Raw genomic sequence first — 18,200 nt, forward strand, 5'->3', positions numbered from 1 at the left:
CCAATTTAGAACCCGACTTTTGAATCGAGACTCACCCGAGGGCTAAAGACTTCAGTTTTTTAATTTTTTAATCTTTATATTTATATTTTTTATTTTTAAAATTCTTTAATTTTTTTTAAAATTATAGATGAGAATAATTAGTATTAATGAAGAACATAAAAAGGAACGGAAATTACAACATTTTTGGTGATATCACGAAGTTTGAGTGAATAAAAGTTGAAAACTTAACTCATTTGGTTATTCCATAGTTTATTCATATTTTATTCATGAATACCCATATTTCTAAAAAATCACTCACCTAACCCATTAAAATATGGACGGATTGGACGGGTTACCAAAATATGGGCTCACTTTGCCATCACCAGTGGCATCTAAACTACAAGCAGGGGCCATCTAAGGAAAAAAAACGTGAAGAGTTGTTTGTTCATGGCTTACGGTTCTTGTGCGTTTTTCAGTTGGATCAATACTACACCAGTGGAACATGAGAAGAAGCTGTTTGGTAACGTAAGTCATTGAGACTGCTGGTTGCCTGGAGCCAGACCTGCCCAAGAACAGAGAGATAATACTTGTAACTTGTAAGTTGTACTCAGATTGTTCTTTAAATTGTGTGTATATAGGACTGGATAGATGACCAAGATATTTATGATAGATATGTAGTGCATTCTATCCGACGTAGGACCAGTAATAATAATAATAACATTTTGCAATAATGTTCAAATTTATTGATTTGAGTCATTATTCATCTCATCCGCCGATTCCATTTTAAATTTTCATCAAAACCCATCTATGTATACTTTGCACAAATAATGTAAATCATTTTTCTTCTTCTTTTGAATTGAACAATCCAACATCATTCTGCAGGGGTTGCCAACTCTTCTTATTAGGATCAGCATCCTCCAAAGAAGAGTAGTAAGTCAAAATATATATGCAGGATCACAATATATACAGCAGTAGCAAAACTTGCTAGCACGGTAATTTTGACAACTGTTAGGTTAATCAATAAACATAAACGAAAAACAAGGCTAGCATTCAAGTATCATAAACATTTAACGAGTGTATACTCAACACGGTAGGTAACTAGGACAATATTTGAATGAAGTAGTTCAAGAACATGTGGTTTGAATCATAAGTAGTCAGTTCAAGCAAGGCAATGGAGTCCAATCTTTTCTAATCATAGGGGCTGGCGAGCAAGACGAGCTGGGACTTCTTCACCGGTATAGAGAGGCCTTGCTGTCTGCAGCAAGTCATGGTATCCAGGATTGGACATCGAAAGAGTAGAGTCGTTAACCTGCCAGTATGGATGTCCTCCTTTTTTCGAACAGAGAACAAATTAGCCAATCACTGACTCCTCTTACTCCATGCAAAATCATAACACGTATGATGAAACAGATTTAACGGGGAAAAGGAATCCAATATTTAATTTATGATGTTAGTACTAAACCCACATAAAAGAAAAGGATTGTGGTTAATCGACCGTCAGTATTGAAATATTCTAACATGATGATCAACTGAATATTGAATTGTTGCAACTGAGCACATGGTAAATCACCACCAAAGTGCAGTTTTAAACGAGCAAGGGAGTACATGAATGAGAGAATAAGTTAAGCAAGGGGTTGTCACCCAATATACTTTTTGGATGTCGTAGTGAATAGTGATAGGGAGGACATGCAGTCATTTTGTTAATGAGCATGAGAGACCCAAATTGAAAGCACATAACACCATGACTTTACAACTACTTTAAAGAGATGCTTATACTTTTGGAGAATATTTTGGGGGAAACTCGCAAGTATTATGTATTACTAAATATTATAAAAAAATATTTACATTTGTATATTAGAGGCACAAATGGGTGACACGCCAAGGCATCGTTTAGAAAAATGTCAGTGAGAACAAAAATCAAACACCTCTCGTGCACGAAAACCATCCGCCGCCTCCGGCAAAAGCCCCGCCACTGCCTCGATCCTCATTCCCTCCTCAAGGAAGATCCATTGGAAATCCTGTCTAATCTGTGGATCAAAACTTTCTCTCAACCTCAAAAACCCTTCACTAACCTTACTGGCTTTCTCTCAAAACTAGATCTCTGGGTCCTCGCTTACCAACGCACATATGCTCATTTCACTGGTTCTTTCCCGCCTCGGAATGCTCTCCAATCCCATGTTCTATCCGACCTAGCATCCCTCCGGAATACAGTTATCCGTGGAAAATTCCTTTGGCATACAAAAATCCATCAATTTATTCGTGGCCCTAATGAGAAACCCATTACTGAGCAGCTTTCTAGGACTCAGCTCCAATCTATACTCATATCCAAAACGCCACCGTTTCAGGATGTTGTGGTACAACAAGCTTTACTTATGATATTTGAACCCATTTTTGAGCCTAGGTTTTCATCAAAGTCCCATGCTTTTCGCCCTGGAAGGAATCCCCATACTGTTATTAGGACCATTAGAAGTAATTTTGCTGGTTATTTGTGGTTTCTGAAAGGTGATATTAGTGAGGTTTTTGATAATGTTGATGTTGATGTCGTTATGGCCAGTCTTGAAAAAGCTATCAAGGATAAGAAAGTGTTGAACTTGATAAAGTCGGGGTTGAAAGCTCGTCGACGTGGAGAGGAGGATGAAGAACAAGAAAAAGATAGCAGGAAGAGAAAGAAGGGGCGGACAAAAAAGAGGATTTTAAATGAGAATGAGCCCAAGCCAGACCCTTATTGGTTAAGGACATTCTTTGAGTTTGCTCCGCAGGAGGCTGCTAAGATACCCAATTATGGTGGTTGTGGAATTCTTAGTCCTTTGTTGGCTAATGTATGTCTTAATGAGCTTGATCATATGTTGGAGCAGAAAATAGTTGAGTTTTTTAGGCCGTGTGAGCGAGACACGATATGGAAATATTCTATGGATGATGGTTGTCATAATCCTGCTTGGCCTGAGTTTGTTCCTTCGAGTGGAAAAGAGAAGACGAGGAAGATGGATTTTATAAGGTTTGGGGGTCATTTCTTGGTTGGGATCCGAGGGCCTAGACAAGATGCCGTGGAAATGAGGAAAGAGATAATCAAATTTTGTGAGAGAATTTTTGGGGTCAGGTTGGACAATTCAAAAATAGAGATTGAGCATATTTCTAGGGGAATTCAGTTCCTGGATCATATTATTTGTCGTCGTGTTATTTATCCAACTCTACGTTACACAGCCAGTGGTGGTAATATAGTGAGTGAGAAGGGTGTTGGGACTTTGCTTTCAGTCTCTGCTAGCTTGCAACAATGTATTCACCAGTTTAGAAAGCTCAAGCTTGTGAAAGGTGATAAGGATCCAGAGCCACTGCCTTGTACACCAATGCTTTACTCTGGTCAAGCTCATACTAATTCTCAAATGAACAAATTCCTTGAGACAATGGCTGATTGGTTCAGATATGCAGATAATCGGAGAAAAGTTGTTGGCTTTTGTGCATATGTGGTTCGTAGCTCTCTGGCTAAGTTATATGCTGCCAGGTATAGGCTGAAATCTCGTGCCAAGGTTTATAAGATTGCCTCGCGTGATTTAAGCTGTCCATTGAGGGAGCACACCAACAATTCTGCACCTGAGTATTCAGATCTTTTGAGGCTGGGACTTGTTGATACTATTGAAGGTGTTCAGTTTTCCCACATGTCTTCGATTCCGTCATGTGATTACACTCCATTTCCAAGGAATTGGATCCCTGATCATGAGAAGGTGTTGCGTGAGTATATCAACTTACAGGACCCCAAGTTTTTCTACCAGCTGCACAAATCAGTTAAACAGCATGGTATGTGTTTACCTCAAGATGAGATCTCTCATATTGTGTGGCAGTATAAGACTCTTGGGGTGCGAAGCTTGTCGCAGAAGTTATGTGATGACCAGGGGATGGAAAATGCTTAAGAGAAAGTAATGGTGGCATTATCATGAACGTGGCATGAAATGTTAAAGTTCATCAACATATATTGCTATTGATGGTGCCAACTGACTTCTTATTTTTCTGAAGCTAGACGGTCAATGTCTATCTTGATGGATAATATTAAAGTTGGAGGTTGATCTCATTAACAATCCTGGAGAGCAGATTATGCTTGATTACAGTGAACAGATTCCTTTATAAAGCTTTTTCATTAAAGATTCAATTTGTCAATACAGATAAAACCATTTTTAGTACGTCTTTTTGTAAAATTCTGTACTTATGGTTGAGACCTGAGAGGAATAACTGCTCCAAGTAAGCATCTATAATTTGGATGAATTTCTGAAAGGAATAAATTATTGACACCGACATATGTGCTTTTAGCTTTAGACTTAAACACTCGCCATCTCCACGCCCCCTACCACAAGAAGAATAGCTTTGTTTTAATTGCATATGTAAGTTGGATGAGTTCCATCAGAGACTTATAGCCTTAACACTTCAGAGATCTTCTTTTAGCTTCTTCCTTAGACCCTTGCCTCCACATGTCTTCCCCCATGGAAACTGTGTGATCTGCTGCAATGGGATGAAGCAGAGGATATCACGCCAAAGCTGAACTGAAGTTAAGGCTATGATGTGATAGCTCATAAGTTCTCCTGAAATAAATGTAGCCAACAAAAAGAAAAGATGCATTCCCTGGATTTTTGCTGCAGCAGCAGAAAAAAGGTTCATCTTCAGCTAATCAGCTCCTTATACCCATAAATAGTAAACAGAGAGCTCGTGCCTGCATGTTTTCTGAAGAAGGATGAATAGTAAGCTGTGTGAATGCTTCCACAAACAATGGCTTCTCGCTCTTACTTGGGCATTTTTCAGTTGGATCTAGACTACACCAGTGGAACATGAGAAGAGGCTGTTCGGTGATGAAAGTCATTGAGACTGCTGGTTGCCTGGCACCAGACCTACCTGAGAAGAGAGATATAATATTCGTAAGTTAGTTGTATTCAGATTGTTGTAAGTGGCCTTGTTCTTCAAATTCTGTGTATATAGGACTGGATAGATGACCTGACCCAAATACAATTTTTGTGATAGATATATGGCAGAAGGTCACGAGTTCAAGCCTTGGAAACAGCCTCTGGCAGAAATGCAAGGTAAGACTGCGTATAATAGACCCTTGTGGTCGGGTCCTTCCCCGAATCCTGCGAATAGCGGGAGCTTTAGTGCACCGGACTGCCCTTTTTATATATGGTGTATTCTATCTTACATGGGACCAGTAATAATAACATCAGTGCAGTGTAACATGTTGCAATGTTTCTAATTTGTTGATTGAGTCATAATTCATCCCATCTGCTTATTCTATCTTAAAGTTATCAAAATCCATCTTTCAGATACACACTTTCACAAATAACGCTGCAGATTAGTTAAGTATTGGGGTGAGGTGATTAGCCAGGACATGGATAGCTTCAGCTCACCGAGGATATGACCCTTGATAGGAGGGTGTGGAGGTCGAGGATTAGGATAGAAGGTTTGTAGATAAGCTCACCGAGGATATGACCCTTGATAGGAGGATGTGGAGGTCGAGGATTAGGATAGAAGGTTAGTAGATAGTTGAGTGTTTTGTTTTCCCATTTCCGGAGTATTAGTATTAGTCTTGTTTTTTTTTTATTCTTAGATTTATACTTCTGTTTCTGTTTGTTGATTCTTTAGCCTTGATTATTGTATTTTTATGTTGTTCTTCCTGCTTGTTACTGCTATACTCTTTTTCATCAGTTTTGAGCCAAGGGTCTATTGGAAACAACCTCTCTTCCTTTCAAGGTAGGCGTGTAAGGTCTGCGTACACACTTTTACCCCACTTGTGGGATTACACTGGGTATGTTCTCGTTGTTGTATTAGTGAAGTGCACAAATCAATTTTTCTTTGTTCTTTTGAAATGAACAATCCAACATCATTTTGGGCTGACGATTCCTTTGTACTTACCAACCAGAATGCTAGACAAGTTTCTGAAGTCTCAAACCTAACATACGTTCTGAAGGTATTTTTTTGATCAAAAAGACAAATTTTTCATTACTTGGAGCAAAAAAAATACAGGGAATTGACAGCCCATAGAGCGTAGCAGCAGACTTTGTTACAATAGTAGTAGAAGAAAGAGTAAAGGGCATTGTAGTGTAGGTTGCACTTCATGCGTTGCCAGCTATACTATCTGGCATTGGGTTAAAAAAATTAACAGTTCGACAAATAGTAGTGCCTATTCCATCCTCTTCAATCGTGTGACTGGCAAAAGACGGCGTAGAATCAAAAAGAGTGAGATTGAGCAGTGCATCGTTGTTAGCTCCATGCCTGGCTAGGCTATCCGCTACTTGATTTTGCTCCCTGTAAATGTGAGTTATGGAGGGCTCATGCTGCTGTTGGATTGCGGACCTGCAATCAGACAAAATATTCGCATATTTTGCATTAGGTGATGTCAACAGTGTATCTCTTTTGCATCTATATCATCTTGGAGTGGTGTATGAACCAGGCTTGTAGCCAAGTCGAAAAAAGAACAAAGCTATACTAGTGAGCACAAACGATTGTATCCGTAATATACTTAACCCGCTGCAAGAAAGATGGCATGAGCCTGATGATTCGTTTGGTTTCAGCCCATTTTAGTTTATTGTAATCTGTAGAACCAAGAGATTATTAGTAACCCTTTAGGGAAAGTCGTATGGCCAATATACTTACTTAAGGTTGTTGAATGCATGCTAATCAATTTATTGCAACTTCTTGCTACTTGTATGCATTCTATATTTTTATATGTTTGTTCAAATTACTCATGTGGAACTAGCTTTGCTTTCACTCAATGCACTTTATATTACATTTGACCAAGCTTCCTACTCATCAGTTTTGTTTTAGTACTATCTCAGCTCTCAGCTGTATCAAAATTAGTTTCACTTTTTCATATGATCAAGTTCAACCACTAAATGGTTAGAGTAATTAAGCATTACGAGTGGGCACTTTAAGAATTAGTGCAGAATTTTCATCCGTTAAATTTAGGGAAAACTTCGTATATGGCAAACATTTTAAACCTAATTACTCCATATGGGTATAGTTTGTCTAATTACTTTGAATGACAAATTTATGTTTGCTATGGTACATTTAAATTTGTGTAAACTGAATTTTAAGTAAAATATTATACAAAATTTCTTTCCTTTTAAAATGACTGAAAAGGCGCTAAACATCAGTTACATATATGGAAGGAAATCCTGATTGCACGCAATTTGTATTTCAATAGAATTTTTTCCACGTTCTTCCTCCTTCTTCTTTAGCAAACTCGCCATTGCAAAGGGGTTTTGAAACTTGTGACAGTTAACAATTGCAATCTCAATTAGCGAATCATGTAAGTCATTCATAGTAAATAACATTAATTCATCATCTGATTTCGAAAATTATTTTTGTATGTTGAATGAATTGTGTGCAATTAGATTGAATTATCTGAATAATTAGATTTCAAATTAGATTGAATTTTCTGAATAATTAGGGAGTAAAAGCTATTGCTTATTTGTATAGAAACACATACACGAGATCTATGTTTCAATTTTTACTGTAAATTGAAAAATTGATTTACCGAAATATGAAATCTTGTAGTTCATGTTAGTACGATTGTATATTGTATATTGATATTAATTGTATAATTCTAGTTTTGTGCTATGATGGAGTTATGATTGTATATGTGGAGTAACATAAAGTTGTATAAACCTTCCTTAAGTGTATATGTATAAATGATCAAATCAATGTGTTAAAAAGTCCGTATTTATACAATTTTGATATATATTATTATGACTATATGTATACAACTATACTTGTGTAAAAATTGTATAAATATGGACTAAAAATGAAGCACTTGAATATCTATATATTACTCATATTTATATCAGAAAAGTTGTGTGATGTTTAATATATACATATACAATTAAATTGTGTATTAATCAACTTTGTATACATATACAGTTATATGGAATGTAGTTGAAATATAGTTGTTGTTTATGTTGGTTTGTATATAAGATTAGATATTGTATATTTAGTGTCATCGTGTGATTTGTTGATTTGTGTAATGTATTTTCTTTTATTGCACTTAACAATACCCAAAAATGGGTTTCTTAGCTATATTAGTAATGCATTCTGGTAAATGGGATGATGGAAATTGTTATGGTGATTATACTATTGAGGGGATTATTTACAAAGAGAATGCATTATATTCAGAGTTGTATAATGTAATTACAAATCAGCTTGATGTTGATGTGACTAGCAAAAGACTGAAAATTGAGTACAAGGTAGAACAAACCAATACACCTATGTGGATACACAACGACATGGGTGTGAGAGTGTATGTAATGCTTAAGAAGGCTAGTAATGATTTTAACAAATATCCGATTTGTATAACTGAAATGACAAATGAAGGCGTCGAATATTAACAAATCTGGAATGTTCAAAATAAGAATCTTCAACAAGGAGCATACATGTCCTTTGAAGGACAAAGTGTATTCGCAGAAACAACTACCAAGTAATGTGATTGGAGGGATTATCAAACCTAAGCTAGTAGATCACAAACGAAAGTATACAACTGTGGATATTAAAAATGATGTGAAATTACAACTCGAAATTAATATTAATTACACGTGTGCTTGGAGGGCTAAAGAGAAGGCATTGATATCTTTGAGGGGTATACCTGCAGGATCATACATGAAGCTGCCTGCTTATTTGTATATGATGTCTATCACTTATCCAAGATCTCATATACAATTAAAGAAAACTATTAATGATCAATTCTTGTACATGTTTGTTGCTTTGGGTACTTTTATACAAGGATTTAGACAGTGTCGACCTGTTGTTGTTGTGGATGGAAGTTTTCTAAGAGGACATATTGTTGACACCCAATTTTGACCAACCTATAACCACTTTTCGGATTGATATCGTAATAGATAGACATTTCTCAAAATTGCTTCTTTATTAAATAAATAAATTTATATTTAGTTTTACCCAATAAATCGTATATTTCGACATTCATGATTTATAATATTTTTTGCTATTTATTAATATTATTACTATTATCTTTATCATTTTTTTACAATAAGCTTAATACACTCAAATATTTTTACATGTCAATTTAGTATATATTACATATGTGTGTGTATTTTCTTTATATAAAAAATATTTCTTAACTAAGTTTATTTTATAATTTACTTATTCATACTAATATATACACATTACATATCTATTTTAATAGGTCTTATATACATGTGCATATAAAGTTATTACTTAATTAAGTTTATTATATATTTTAGTTAACTATATTAATTATGCATTTATTTTAATACGTGTTATATACATACATATGTCATATATATATATATATACACATATATTAACATAGTATATACATAAGTAATTACTTTATGTACAAAAATATTACTACTTGATAAAGGGTATGATTTTACTTATTCAATAGATATATTATGTTATTAATTACATGACTATCTATTTAATTTTTCCTCCATTTTTATTCAAAGCATAGTCCTTTTTATTTTAATTCTAGCCTGATGAAATTTAATGTGGTCTATTTTTAAATCTCAATTTCAATCTCATCTATTCGTTTGATTGATCAAACGGCTTCCATTCATTCTTATCTTTTCACACCCTACACCTAAAGATTTAGATTCTTTTTCATACTCTTCATCTTCTCACAAGAGAAGAACAAGACCGTTGCCTCCTCTCCTCTTCTCTTCTCTCTATCTCCCTCAACTCCGCCACACCTCTATCTCTATCTCCCTTCATTGCTGTTGCTTCTCCTCCGCCAGCAGCGAACACCTCCACGAGCTCGCACCAAACGTCCACCACAGACCACCAGCGAGCAGCCCCTGGAGCAGCTCTTCCACCAGCGAACAGCAACGCCAACAGACCACCTTACCTCCACTAGCAAACCCCCAAGACCTGCGCCATCTCCTTTATTTTAATTCCTATTGCTTGTTGTGTGATTTGGTGAACCTTCATAGGGTTATTTCTGAGCTTGGACCTGATCTCATAGTCTTCACTAGATATGGCATTGTCAATCTCTTTACTTCTTGCAATTGATCCTGTATTTTCTCCCAATAATTGTGTTAGGCCGATAGAAAATGATGAAAAATTTTGAGGGGAAAACGCATGCAATTGTATACCTCGTCTGACTCTCATATATGGAGTCTGGTCATCCATTGTTTGAGAGTCAACACTATCAATCGATTGGGGAAAACTAATTCTGAAGTTTCAAACTGAAAAAAAGAAGAAGATGAAAGCACAGAAGAACAAAAAAAAATGAAGAAAAAACACACAATGAAAAACTAATACACAATTTAGAGGTTACCTCAAATGGAGACTATCAATTGTGAGGGAGAGTTAGATTGGTGAAAATTCAAAATTAATACACGGCTAGATTTTAGGAGCGAGTTTTGAGTTGAGTAGAGAGAGAAAGGAAGGAAACTGTATAATAGAAATAAAAAGGGGCAGTTGAAACGTTTTTGATTCTGATACAATTCAGAAAGTGGGGCCCACCTTCCATAGCAAATTTATCAAAATATACCCACACGCGCTAATAAAATAAAACTATACCCATATGAAATAATAAAATAGTAATATTTACCATATCTCGTAATTTTTAATCCTTGTATTGACTAATAATAAAAGCTTTTTAATGTGTGAGACTTTTTTATAAGGGAAAATGGTCAGATTTGTCCCTAAACCATGCAAAACGGACTATACTTGCCCCCGAACCTTAAGGAAAAGGGTGATTATTCTTGCAATTGCAACAATATCGTCCTCTTCTAACACTCAACGGCCACTGCTCTAACTTACCACTCTTATGCCTTTATGTTTAAATTGATGTGTACGTGTCCTTTTTCATCAAACAATTTGACAAAATAAACGGATCTTGCCACCTTTAGAGACAATTGGAATCTTGGAAACTATTAATATCATTAAATTACACGTGTGGTACTAGACGTGTGATTCAGAATTATATGTATTTGTCATTTATGTAAGACCTACTTGTCTCATTTAATTTCTACATTTCACATCTTCTCAAAAGATAGGGTGAATTTTCACGAACAATTTAATGGACATGTTGAGAAGATGCAACAAGGGATCAAAAAATATAACTGTAGTAGCATCTAAGAAATTTAAAATTTTGGTGTATGTATTACTCCGAAAGTTTTTGGCGTTGACAACAGAAGGGCAGTCTGATTTAGATTAAAGGCCTAAAGTTCTTCTTCCAGGAGCTTAATGTTTTGTACTTGATTTTCGAGATTTTATCAACTAGAATTGTCTGGTCACCTGTTTTGCTGGTTAGGCATATTCCAGTTTCTTCTTTCCCACATACATCTAATGATAGAAGCAGCTTATCAAGACTCCAATCTAGCAGAACTGGCAGCTGGCCCTTGATCGCAGAGTTGTCAAGATTCTTGTTGTCTCTAGGAGTTGATAAAGTAATGGAAGGGATACGTAGCACAAACATCGCCTAAGTGGTAGCTTGATATAACTATATCATCCATGTGCTGGAAAAGAGTGTGTCATTGCATTAAGATAGGCTTTTCTTGGCTTGAAGAGGCAGGATATTTATCAATGCGGAGTTGTCAATTTTCTTTTTGGTTGGAGGAGGCATGCCACAAACATCGCCTAGAATAACTAAGTTGCCTGTTAGATCTAGATCCAAGTCAAATCCTCTTCTCTAGTTCTATATATATGAAACAAAAGCCACAAAAGAAGTACAACTTGAGAACATAGAATTCGACCTTTCAATTCAACAAGAAAAAAAAAAATGGCTCCCTCACCTTTGAGATCGAAAACCACCCTAAAGCATGCTCGTTCTAGCAGCTTTCCCTCCACATCTCACCCTATTGTGTCTCAATTCGATGAGAAGCTGTCTAGACTTGCATCTTCTTCAGAGGCTACTTCTTCCTCCCTTTCATCCTTCACTTGTAGGCTTGGTGATCTTGAAAACTTATTGGGTTACACGGAAGATTTGCTTCAACTACCACACGTTAAACAAGCCATTTCACCGAACGTTGATGAATTATTAGAGGGGTACCTCAAGGTATTAGACATTTGTGCCACCATCAAAGATTTTTTGTCGAATGATAAGCAAAATAGACAAGACCTTCTTTCAGCACTTCGTAGAAGACGGAATATGGATGACATTTCTGGCTATCTAACCTCTAGAAGGAAGTCCAAGAAGATGATACCAAAACTTCTCAAAAATTTGAAGAGCATGATGAAGGAAAGTAACTTCACATCAAAAAAGACTGAAACATCGGCTGTTGTTGGAGAATTGCATGATGTCCAGTTAGTCACTCTAGGACTATTTAAGGCCTTGTTGTCCTATGTCCATGGAACAGGTTCTCAATCAAGTAGTTGGTCCTTGTTGTCCAAGAGTATGCTCTCGAAAAGTGAGGAAGTAGAAGCCAATGAATTTGACAATGTTGATGCTGCTGTGTGCTCACTTCTCAGTCACAATAAGACTAGCAAATACGAAGAATTGACGAGTCAGCTGCGAGAGATGGAGGCAACCATTGAGGTTCTTGAAGAAGGGATTGAATGTTTTTTCAGGCGTTTAATCAAAACCCGAGCATCCCTCCTCAATGTTTTCAATCACTAGCTAGTCAAGAATGGATGTTGCCTATCCAAAAGTTATGTACTACAGTAACACGTGTACATTTTATGATACACATCAAAATGAAATACAAGATCAAGTTCATTTTTTGCTGCTACAAATATCTCTCCTTTTGTGTTTACTTATTGAATACAGTGTCAAGTTCTGTTTCTGCTACTGCAACATTCCTTCCCTTTGCTTGGATTAATATATTTAGATGTTAATTAAAATGGAAATCTATTGTACTCAGGTAAAATCCGCCTTGGCTAGTTTTACCATAGGTTTTTCAACATAATTGGCATGTACGTCAAAAAGGGTAGACCGAGACTGTCATTTCATGTGTACAGAGTTGTCAAGATTCTTTCTGTTGCAAACTTTTCGACAACATCAGCAATGATCAGATCAATTGATTTGTGTCTCTCTTTTCTGATCAGAAACCTGGCGATTGGCTAAGTATACGGATCTATAGATGACATAACAGAAAAATCGCCTAAGTAATAGCCTGATACAAATCAAAGTCACGTTACTCGTCATCGTGTGCGGTTGCTTCCATTATTTGTATGAAACTGAATAAAGTGCACGAGTGCCATTTGTGCATGTAGTTGTCAAGATTCTTTTTGTCACCAATGGCAAGATAATAATATATTGTAAATTACTTGTAAATCAAGACTGTCATTCGATGTGTTTCAGAGTTTTCAATCTTTTGTGCACGTTTGCATTTACAAATAAGTAAGCATATGTTGTTTATCTTTGAAAGCTGAGACAGCTTTCTGTGGATCTCACCAGGCATTTGGTTGACAAGATCCATGAAAATTGGCAACAACTAATACTCAATCGTGCAATGATTTAAAAATAATAATCATGTTTGTGCCAAGTCAAGACTAGTATCTGGTACCAAGCACTGCTGGCAGGGGACAGAGCACAAACATCGTCTAATTGGTAGTTCGATCCACATCAGAGTCATGTTATATAATCTTCACCCTCTAGGTTCTCATAAATTGAATGAAGTGCGCGAGTGGCTTTTATGAATGCAGAGTTGTCAATTTTTTTTTTGTCTCGAACAACAACATTACTCATAAAGATATAGTTATCGAACAGGTTTACAAACACCCAACTTGCTAACATGCCACAGACATGCCTAGAAAAGCTAGTTGGTTGTTAGATCTAGATCAAAGTCAAGACCTTTTCTATAGTTCTACATAATCAAGCAAGTGCAAGAAGAAGGAGCACAACTTGAAAACTTAGAATTGTTTGGACCTTCCAATATCGAAAAAACAAATGGCCCCCTCACCTTTGAGACCAAAAACCACCTTGAAGCATGCTCGTTCTAGCAGCTTTCCCTCTGCATCTCACCCTATCGTGTCTCAATTCAATGAACACTTAATCATCTTCTGAGGCTACCTCTTCTAGCCTTTCGTCGTTCACCTACAGATTAGGTGATCTTGAAAACATATTAGATTACACGGAAGATGTGATTCAACTACCACACGTTCAACAAGCCATTTCACAAGATAAATTGGACGAATTATTAGAGGGGTACCTCAAGCTGTTGGACGTTTGTGTCACCATCAAAGATCTCTTGTCGAATGAAAAACAAAACAAACGAGACCTCCTTTCTGCTCTTCGTAGAAGGCGGAACATGGATGACATCTTTAGCTACCAAACCTCTATAAAGAAGTCCAAGAAGATGATCTAAAAGTTGCTTAGATTTGAAGAGTAGGATGAAAGAAAATGTTGAGAAACCTGAAACATTGGCAGTTGCTAGCATGTTGAAGGAAGTGCAGTCAGTTACTCTAGGCCTATTTAAGTCCTTGTTGTCATATGTCAATGGAAACCGATCTCAATCAAGTAATTGGTCGTTGTTGTCCAAGATTATAAACTCGAAAAAAGAGGAAGTAAATTCCTATAAACATCAAAATGAATACAAAAATCAACTTCACTTTGCAGCTACAAATATCTCAACTTCAGTTTTTCTCTACTACGGAGATCCTTCCTTAGCTTGAACTAATTAATCTTGGATAAATAGTTAAAATGTTAAGTAAGTTGGCAAAGCTCTATAGTAAAAGATGAATGCATCTTGGCTATTTTTTCATATGTCATCGCAAAATGAACTAAAGGAGATCTTCCGTTAAAAAAATGTATTTGGTTATGCAATCAATTCGTTATCTAGTGTAAGATCAAGATCAGAATCACTTTCCTCTAGTGTAAAAATTGTTTTATAATGTAAAGTAAAAAATATTTAATTTTTTGCCCTCAACCTTAATCTTCTCTAGCCTCTATGTTTGTAAATCAAAGGAGTATATAATAGTATGATTTACTATTCAAATGTATCAATCTGAAGACATACCACACACAAAATTGTGGTGTGGAATTTTTTTAATTGGCGGTAGGCACAGGCAAATAATTTTTTAGTAAAGGAAAAATTACTTAATTGAATGTGTTTTAAAAAATATTTATCATTTTTAAACAAACTTTTATTTTATTATCATTTTTAACAATCAGTGACAATACTTTAATTAAATAAGACATTATATACACTTTTTTATTTGGGAAAAAAGGAAAAGGGAGCGTCATTATCTCTCTCTTTCTCTTAGGGCTTTTTCTTCATTCTTCCCTGATTCCTTCATCTTTTTGTTTGTTTCAGACGGAACTCATAGGTTTTAGGTGCACAATTATAATGGAAGGTCAGAAATCTCCTAAAAGAAGCCCACAAATTTGAATTGTTGATTCAACCGGTGGTGGTGAAGTGAATGCCGGTCCTACTTTTAGTTCGGAAATTTCTGCAAATCAATCTCCAGAAGAAGTTGATGGTGAGGTTAATCAAAATTTCCAAGCAATGCATGTGAAGAAAAAGGACGGTAGAAGTAAGAAAAAAACTACTGAATTGAGTTCTAAATCTAAATCGAAAAGAAAACGAGTTGATGTTGCATCAACATCTAAGAAAGTTGTTGACAGTGATGATGATTTTGAGGATTTACCTCTTCAATTTCAGTCAAAGAAAGTGAGACCTACAGTTGCTCAAGAGAAGAATTCAAAAGGTCAAAATCGATTGTGCAAAAATATAGTTCTGCCGGAGAGTCTATATCCGGTATGTCATTCTAACAACACATTATTTAACTAATAGCATTTTCAATCTGTTTATGTGTATTTTCTTAGTTTGTTGTTGTTTTGAACTTGTGTGCTAGATGTTGAAGAAAAAAATTGTGTATTTGATACTTTTATTATAGTCTAAATTTAAAGTTGAATTAGAAGAGAATTAGAGACGAATGAAACTTGTAGCTAATGAAAAAAAAATCAATAATCTGTACACCACAAAAAAATGATTTAAACTTTGAACTAAAATGTATTACACACACATTAAAATTGAATTAGAAGAAAATTAGAGACGAATGAAACCTGTAGCTAATGAAAAAAGTCTTCAGTGATCTGTACACCACAAAAATGAATTAAACTTTGAACTAAAATGTGTATTACACATACATGAAAGTTGAATTAGAAGAGAACTAGGGACAATGATATGTAAAGAACAGAAGTGAATTTTTTTGAGTATTTGATACTTTCATTATAGTCTATTTTAATTTAATATGTTCTTTACTTTTCTTATGGAGTGAAATTAATGTATTATGAACTTTATATTTAGCCTTTTATTTGCTATGAATAAAACTTTTCGTTATATGACTGATTTAGATGTTAAACATGTTGTTCTGAATCTTACATTGGAAAAGTTGTGAATCACAAATCTTTAAACATGTTGTTCTAATTTTGTTATTGCTTAAGCATTGAGTATTGGATTGTAGTTTGTCTTGAGTTCATAGTTCTTTTAAATATTATACTCGTCTAAGCTTGATTTATCTACTGTTTGATAATTCCACCTTGAAATATGTGATCACTTGCTTAGTTTGAGCTCTTTTCATGTCTATTTTGGTCTCCTATGCTTTGTGTCCTTTCCCTGCATATTTCTTATTCATTTGTTAGTCATAGCCTATTCATTTTCTCCTTGCCTAGCGGTTATGTTAAGATTTTCTCTATAATACTTTCTTCTTAGTTTCTATTAATGATCAACTTCTTGATTTCTCTTTTAAAAATTCTAGCTTCATGTTATAATGCTTTGCTGGAATATTTTATATGCCTTTAAACTTTCTTGTTCTTCTAATTGAGGTTAGTATGTTGCTGCTGGTTTTGAATGTTGTTGTTGATTTTAATTGAGCTTACTATATTGCTGCTGGTTTTGAGTCATATTTGAGGGTTCATGTTAAAATATAATTATCTATAGTGATAGATTGATATTATTTATATGCAGGATCATAATGTTCCAGATTCTCCTTATCGGTTGTTGAACAATTATTTACTGAACAAATCACTATTCAAAAGAATTATCGACGGGAGTTATTTTTAGCAAAAAAATTCATAGATGACGATTTCGTTGTTTCACTAGTTGTTTTGTTCTTTATTAATGATTTTTTATTTTTCATATAAGAACAATGAATACCAAATTAGTAATAGAGATTTCTACCTTGTGGAAAGTGGACAATTCAATTTTTACCCGTGGAGTTTAGATGTCTACAAGAAGTTGCTTGGTAATGTAAGGTACAAGCTTAATTAAACCAATCAGTACTATAAATTAGGTGGATTGCCTCTTGCCCTTCAAATTTGAATTTTTGAGTGTTGTTCTAAAGTCGATGAAGATTTAGCTATTCGGATTTTTGATTCTATTCCAAGAATTTTGATGTGAAAAACAGTTGTTGAAAGTCCTTGGCAAAAGCATATTGAAAATGACATCTTCATGCCTAGTAGATACAAGGTATATATACAAAGTTAATACAATTTATGACACATATATATATTAGTTCAACTTAAGTAAATACATCTATTGTTTCTGTATTTTAATTTCACTTTGAAAATATAGTGACAAGTGAAGATGAGGTATCTAAATTCAGGCTTCCTGAACCTCGTGATTATCATTCTGAAATCTTGAAATTGTAACTGAAAGGATCAAAGCATAGTCTAGATATGTTGACCAGGGAGGTTATAGTGTTGAGAAAAGAACTTGTAAAGGTATAAATTAACTTGGCTTCAAAACTGTTATTCTAATATTTGTGTTACATTTGATTATAAACTAGGCAAATGAAAATCACAAAGCTCTTGAAAGACTTACAATCTATTCAAATGAAAGAATTTGTGATGAATTTCAACAAACAATTATTGAAGGATATTTCTTTGTTGTTTGCTAAGAGAGACGTCAACAGTTTTTTAACTCAAAAATCCAGGGAATAATCTAACAAAGAGGCTGGCAAGACATTTTCGGGTGAATTAGACTTCAATGAAGGTTCTTTTATGTTTTTAATACATCTATAATATCTTGTTTTGATTGCTGGCAGAGAGTTAATTAGTAGTTTATTTACTTTTTAGATTTTTTACTTATCTAAGTTGTAGTTTAAGCTTGATTCTTTATTCACATATTTTTCTTGTAATATATTTTAATTACACACACAGTATTTTCTCCATGTGTTGATGCATCAATACATGTATCAAGAGAGGATGACGCTCAAGTTGTGAAATCAAATCAACATGAATAATCTCAAGTGTTTAAAGCTTCAGTTAAATTTGTTGTTGTTGGGAATTCTGAAAGTAAAATTGGTAATGAATAGTTTAATATAAA

The 18,200-nt window shown here is 34.9% G+C and overlaps 3 protein-coding genes across 5 annotated transcripts; all 3 read left to right on the forward strand.

The window, feature by feature from the left end:
- Positions 1-909: 909 nt before the first annotated feature.
- On the forward strand, positions 910-6,710 carry LOC129885270 (nuclear intron maturase 1, mitochondrial). 3 transcript variants are annotated; one of them, XM_055959486.1, is made up of 3 exons: positions 910-4,877; positions 4,981-5,039; positions 5,277-6,710. In XM_055959486.1, exon 1 carries the CDS (start codon positions 1,878-1,880, stop codon positions 3,882-3,884), a length of 2,007 nt encoding a protein of 668 aa, XP_055815461.1. In that variant the 5' UTR covers positions 910-1,877; the 3' UTR covers positions 3,885-4,877; positions 4,981-5,039; positions 5,277-6,710. The 3 variants fall into 3 exon arrangements, with proteins under 3 accessions (XP_055815461.1, XP_055815460.1, XP_055815459.1); XM_055959485.1 differs by having other exon boundaries at positions 910-4,902; positions 4,981-6,710; XM_055959484.1 differs by having other exon boundaries at positions 4,981-6,710.
- Positions 6,711-8,316: 1,606 nt separating this feature from the next.
- LOC129887268 (uncharacterized) lies at positions 8,317-8,805 on the forward strand. The gene has a single exon (XM_055962300.1). The coding sequence runs from the start codon at positions 8,317-8,319 to the stop codon at positions 8,803-8,805; it is 489 nt and encodes a 162-aa protein (XP_055818275.1).
- A 2,579-nt stretch (positions 8,806-11,384) lies between these two features.
- On the forward strand, positions 11,385-12,640 carry LOC129884439 (uncharacterized). Its single transcript, XM_055958736.1, has one exon. The coding sequence runs from the start codon at positions 11,711-11,713 to the stop codon at positions 12,545-12,547; it is 837 nt and encodes a 278-aa protein (XP_055814711.1). The 5' UTR covers positions 11,385-11,710; the 3' UTR covers positions 12,548-12,640.
- Positions 12,641-18,200: the final 5,560 nt, after the last annotated feature.

This window comes from Solanum dulcamara, chromosome 4 (genome assembly GCF_947179165.1).
Source record: "Solanum dulcamara chromosome 4, daSolDulc1.2, whole genome shotgun sequence".
Classification (NCBI taxonomy): domain Eukaryota; kingdom Viridiplantae; phylum Streptophyta; class Magnoliopsida; order Solanales; family Solanaceae; genus Solanum; species Solanum dulcamara.

Bases quoted from the DNA above. Each gene is read 5' to 3' on its own strand.
- LOC129885270 (XM_055959485.1), top strand. From the start codon at position 1,878: ATGTCAGTGAGAACAAAAATCAAACACCTCTCGTGCACGAAAACCATC.
- LOC129887268 (XM_055962300.1), top strand. From the start codon at position 8,317: ATGAAGGCGTCGAATATTAACAAATCTGGAATGTTCAAAATAAGAATC.
- LOC129884439 (XM_055958736.1), top strand. From the start codon at position 11,711: ATGGCTCCCTCACCTTTGAGATCGAAAACCACCCTAAAGCATGCTCGT.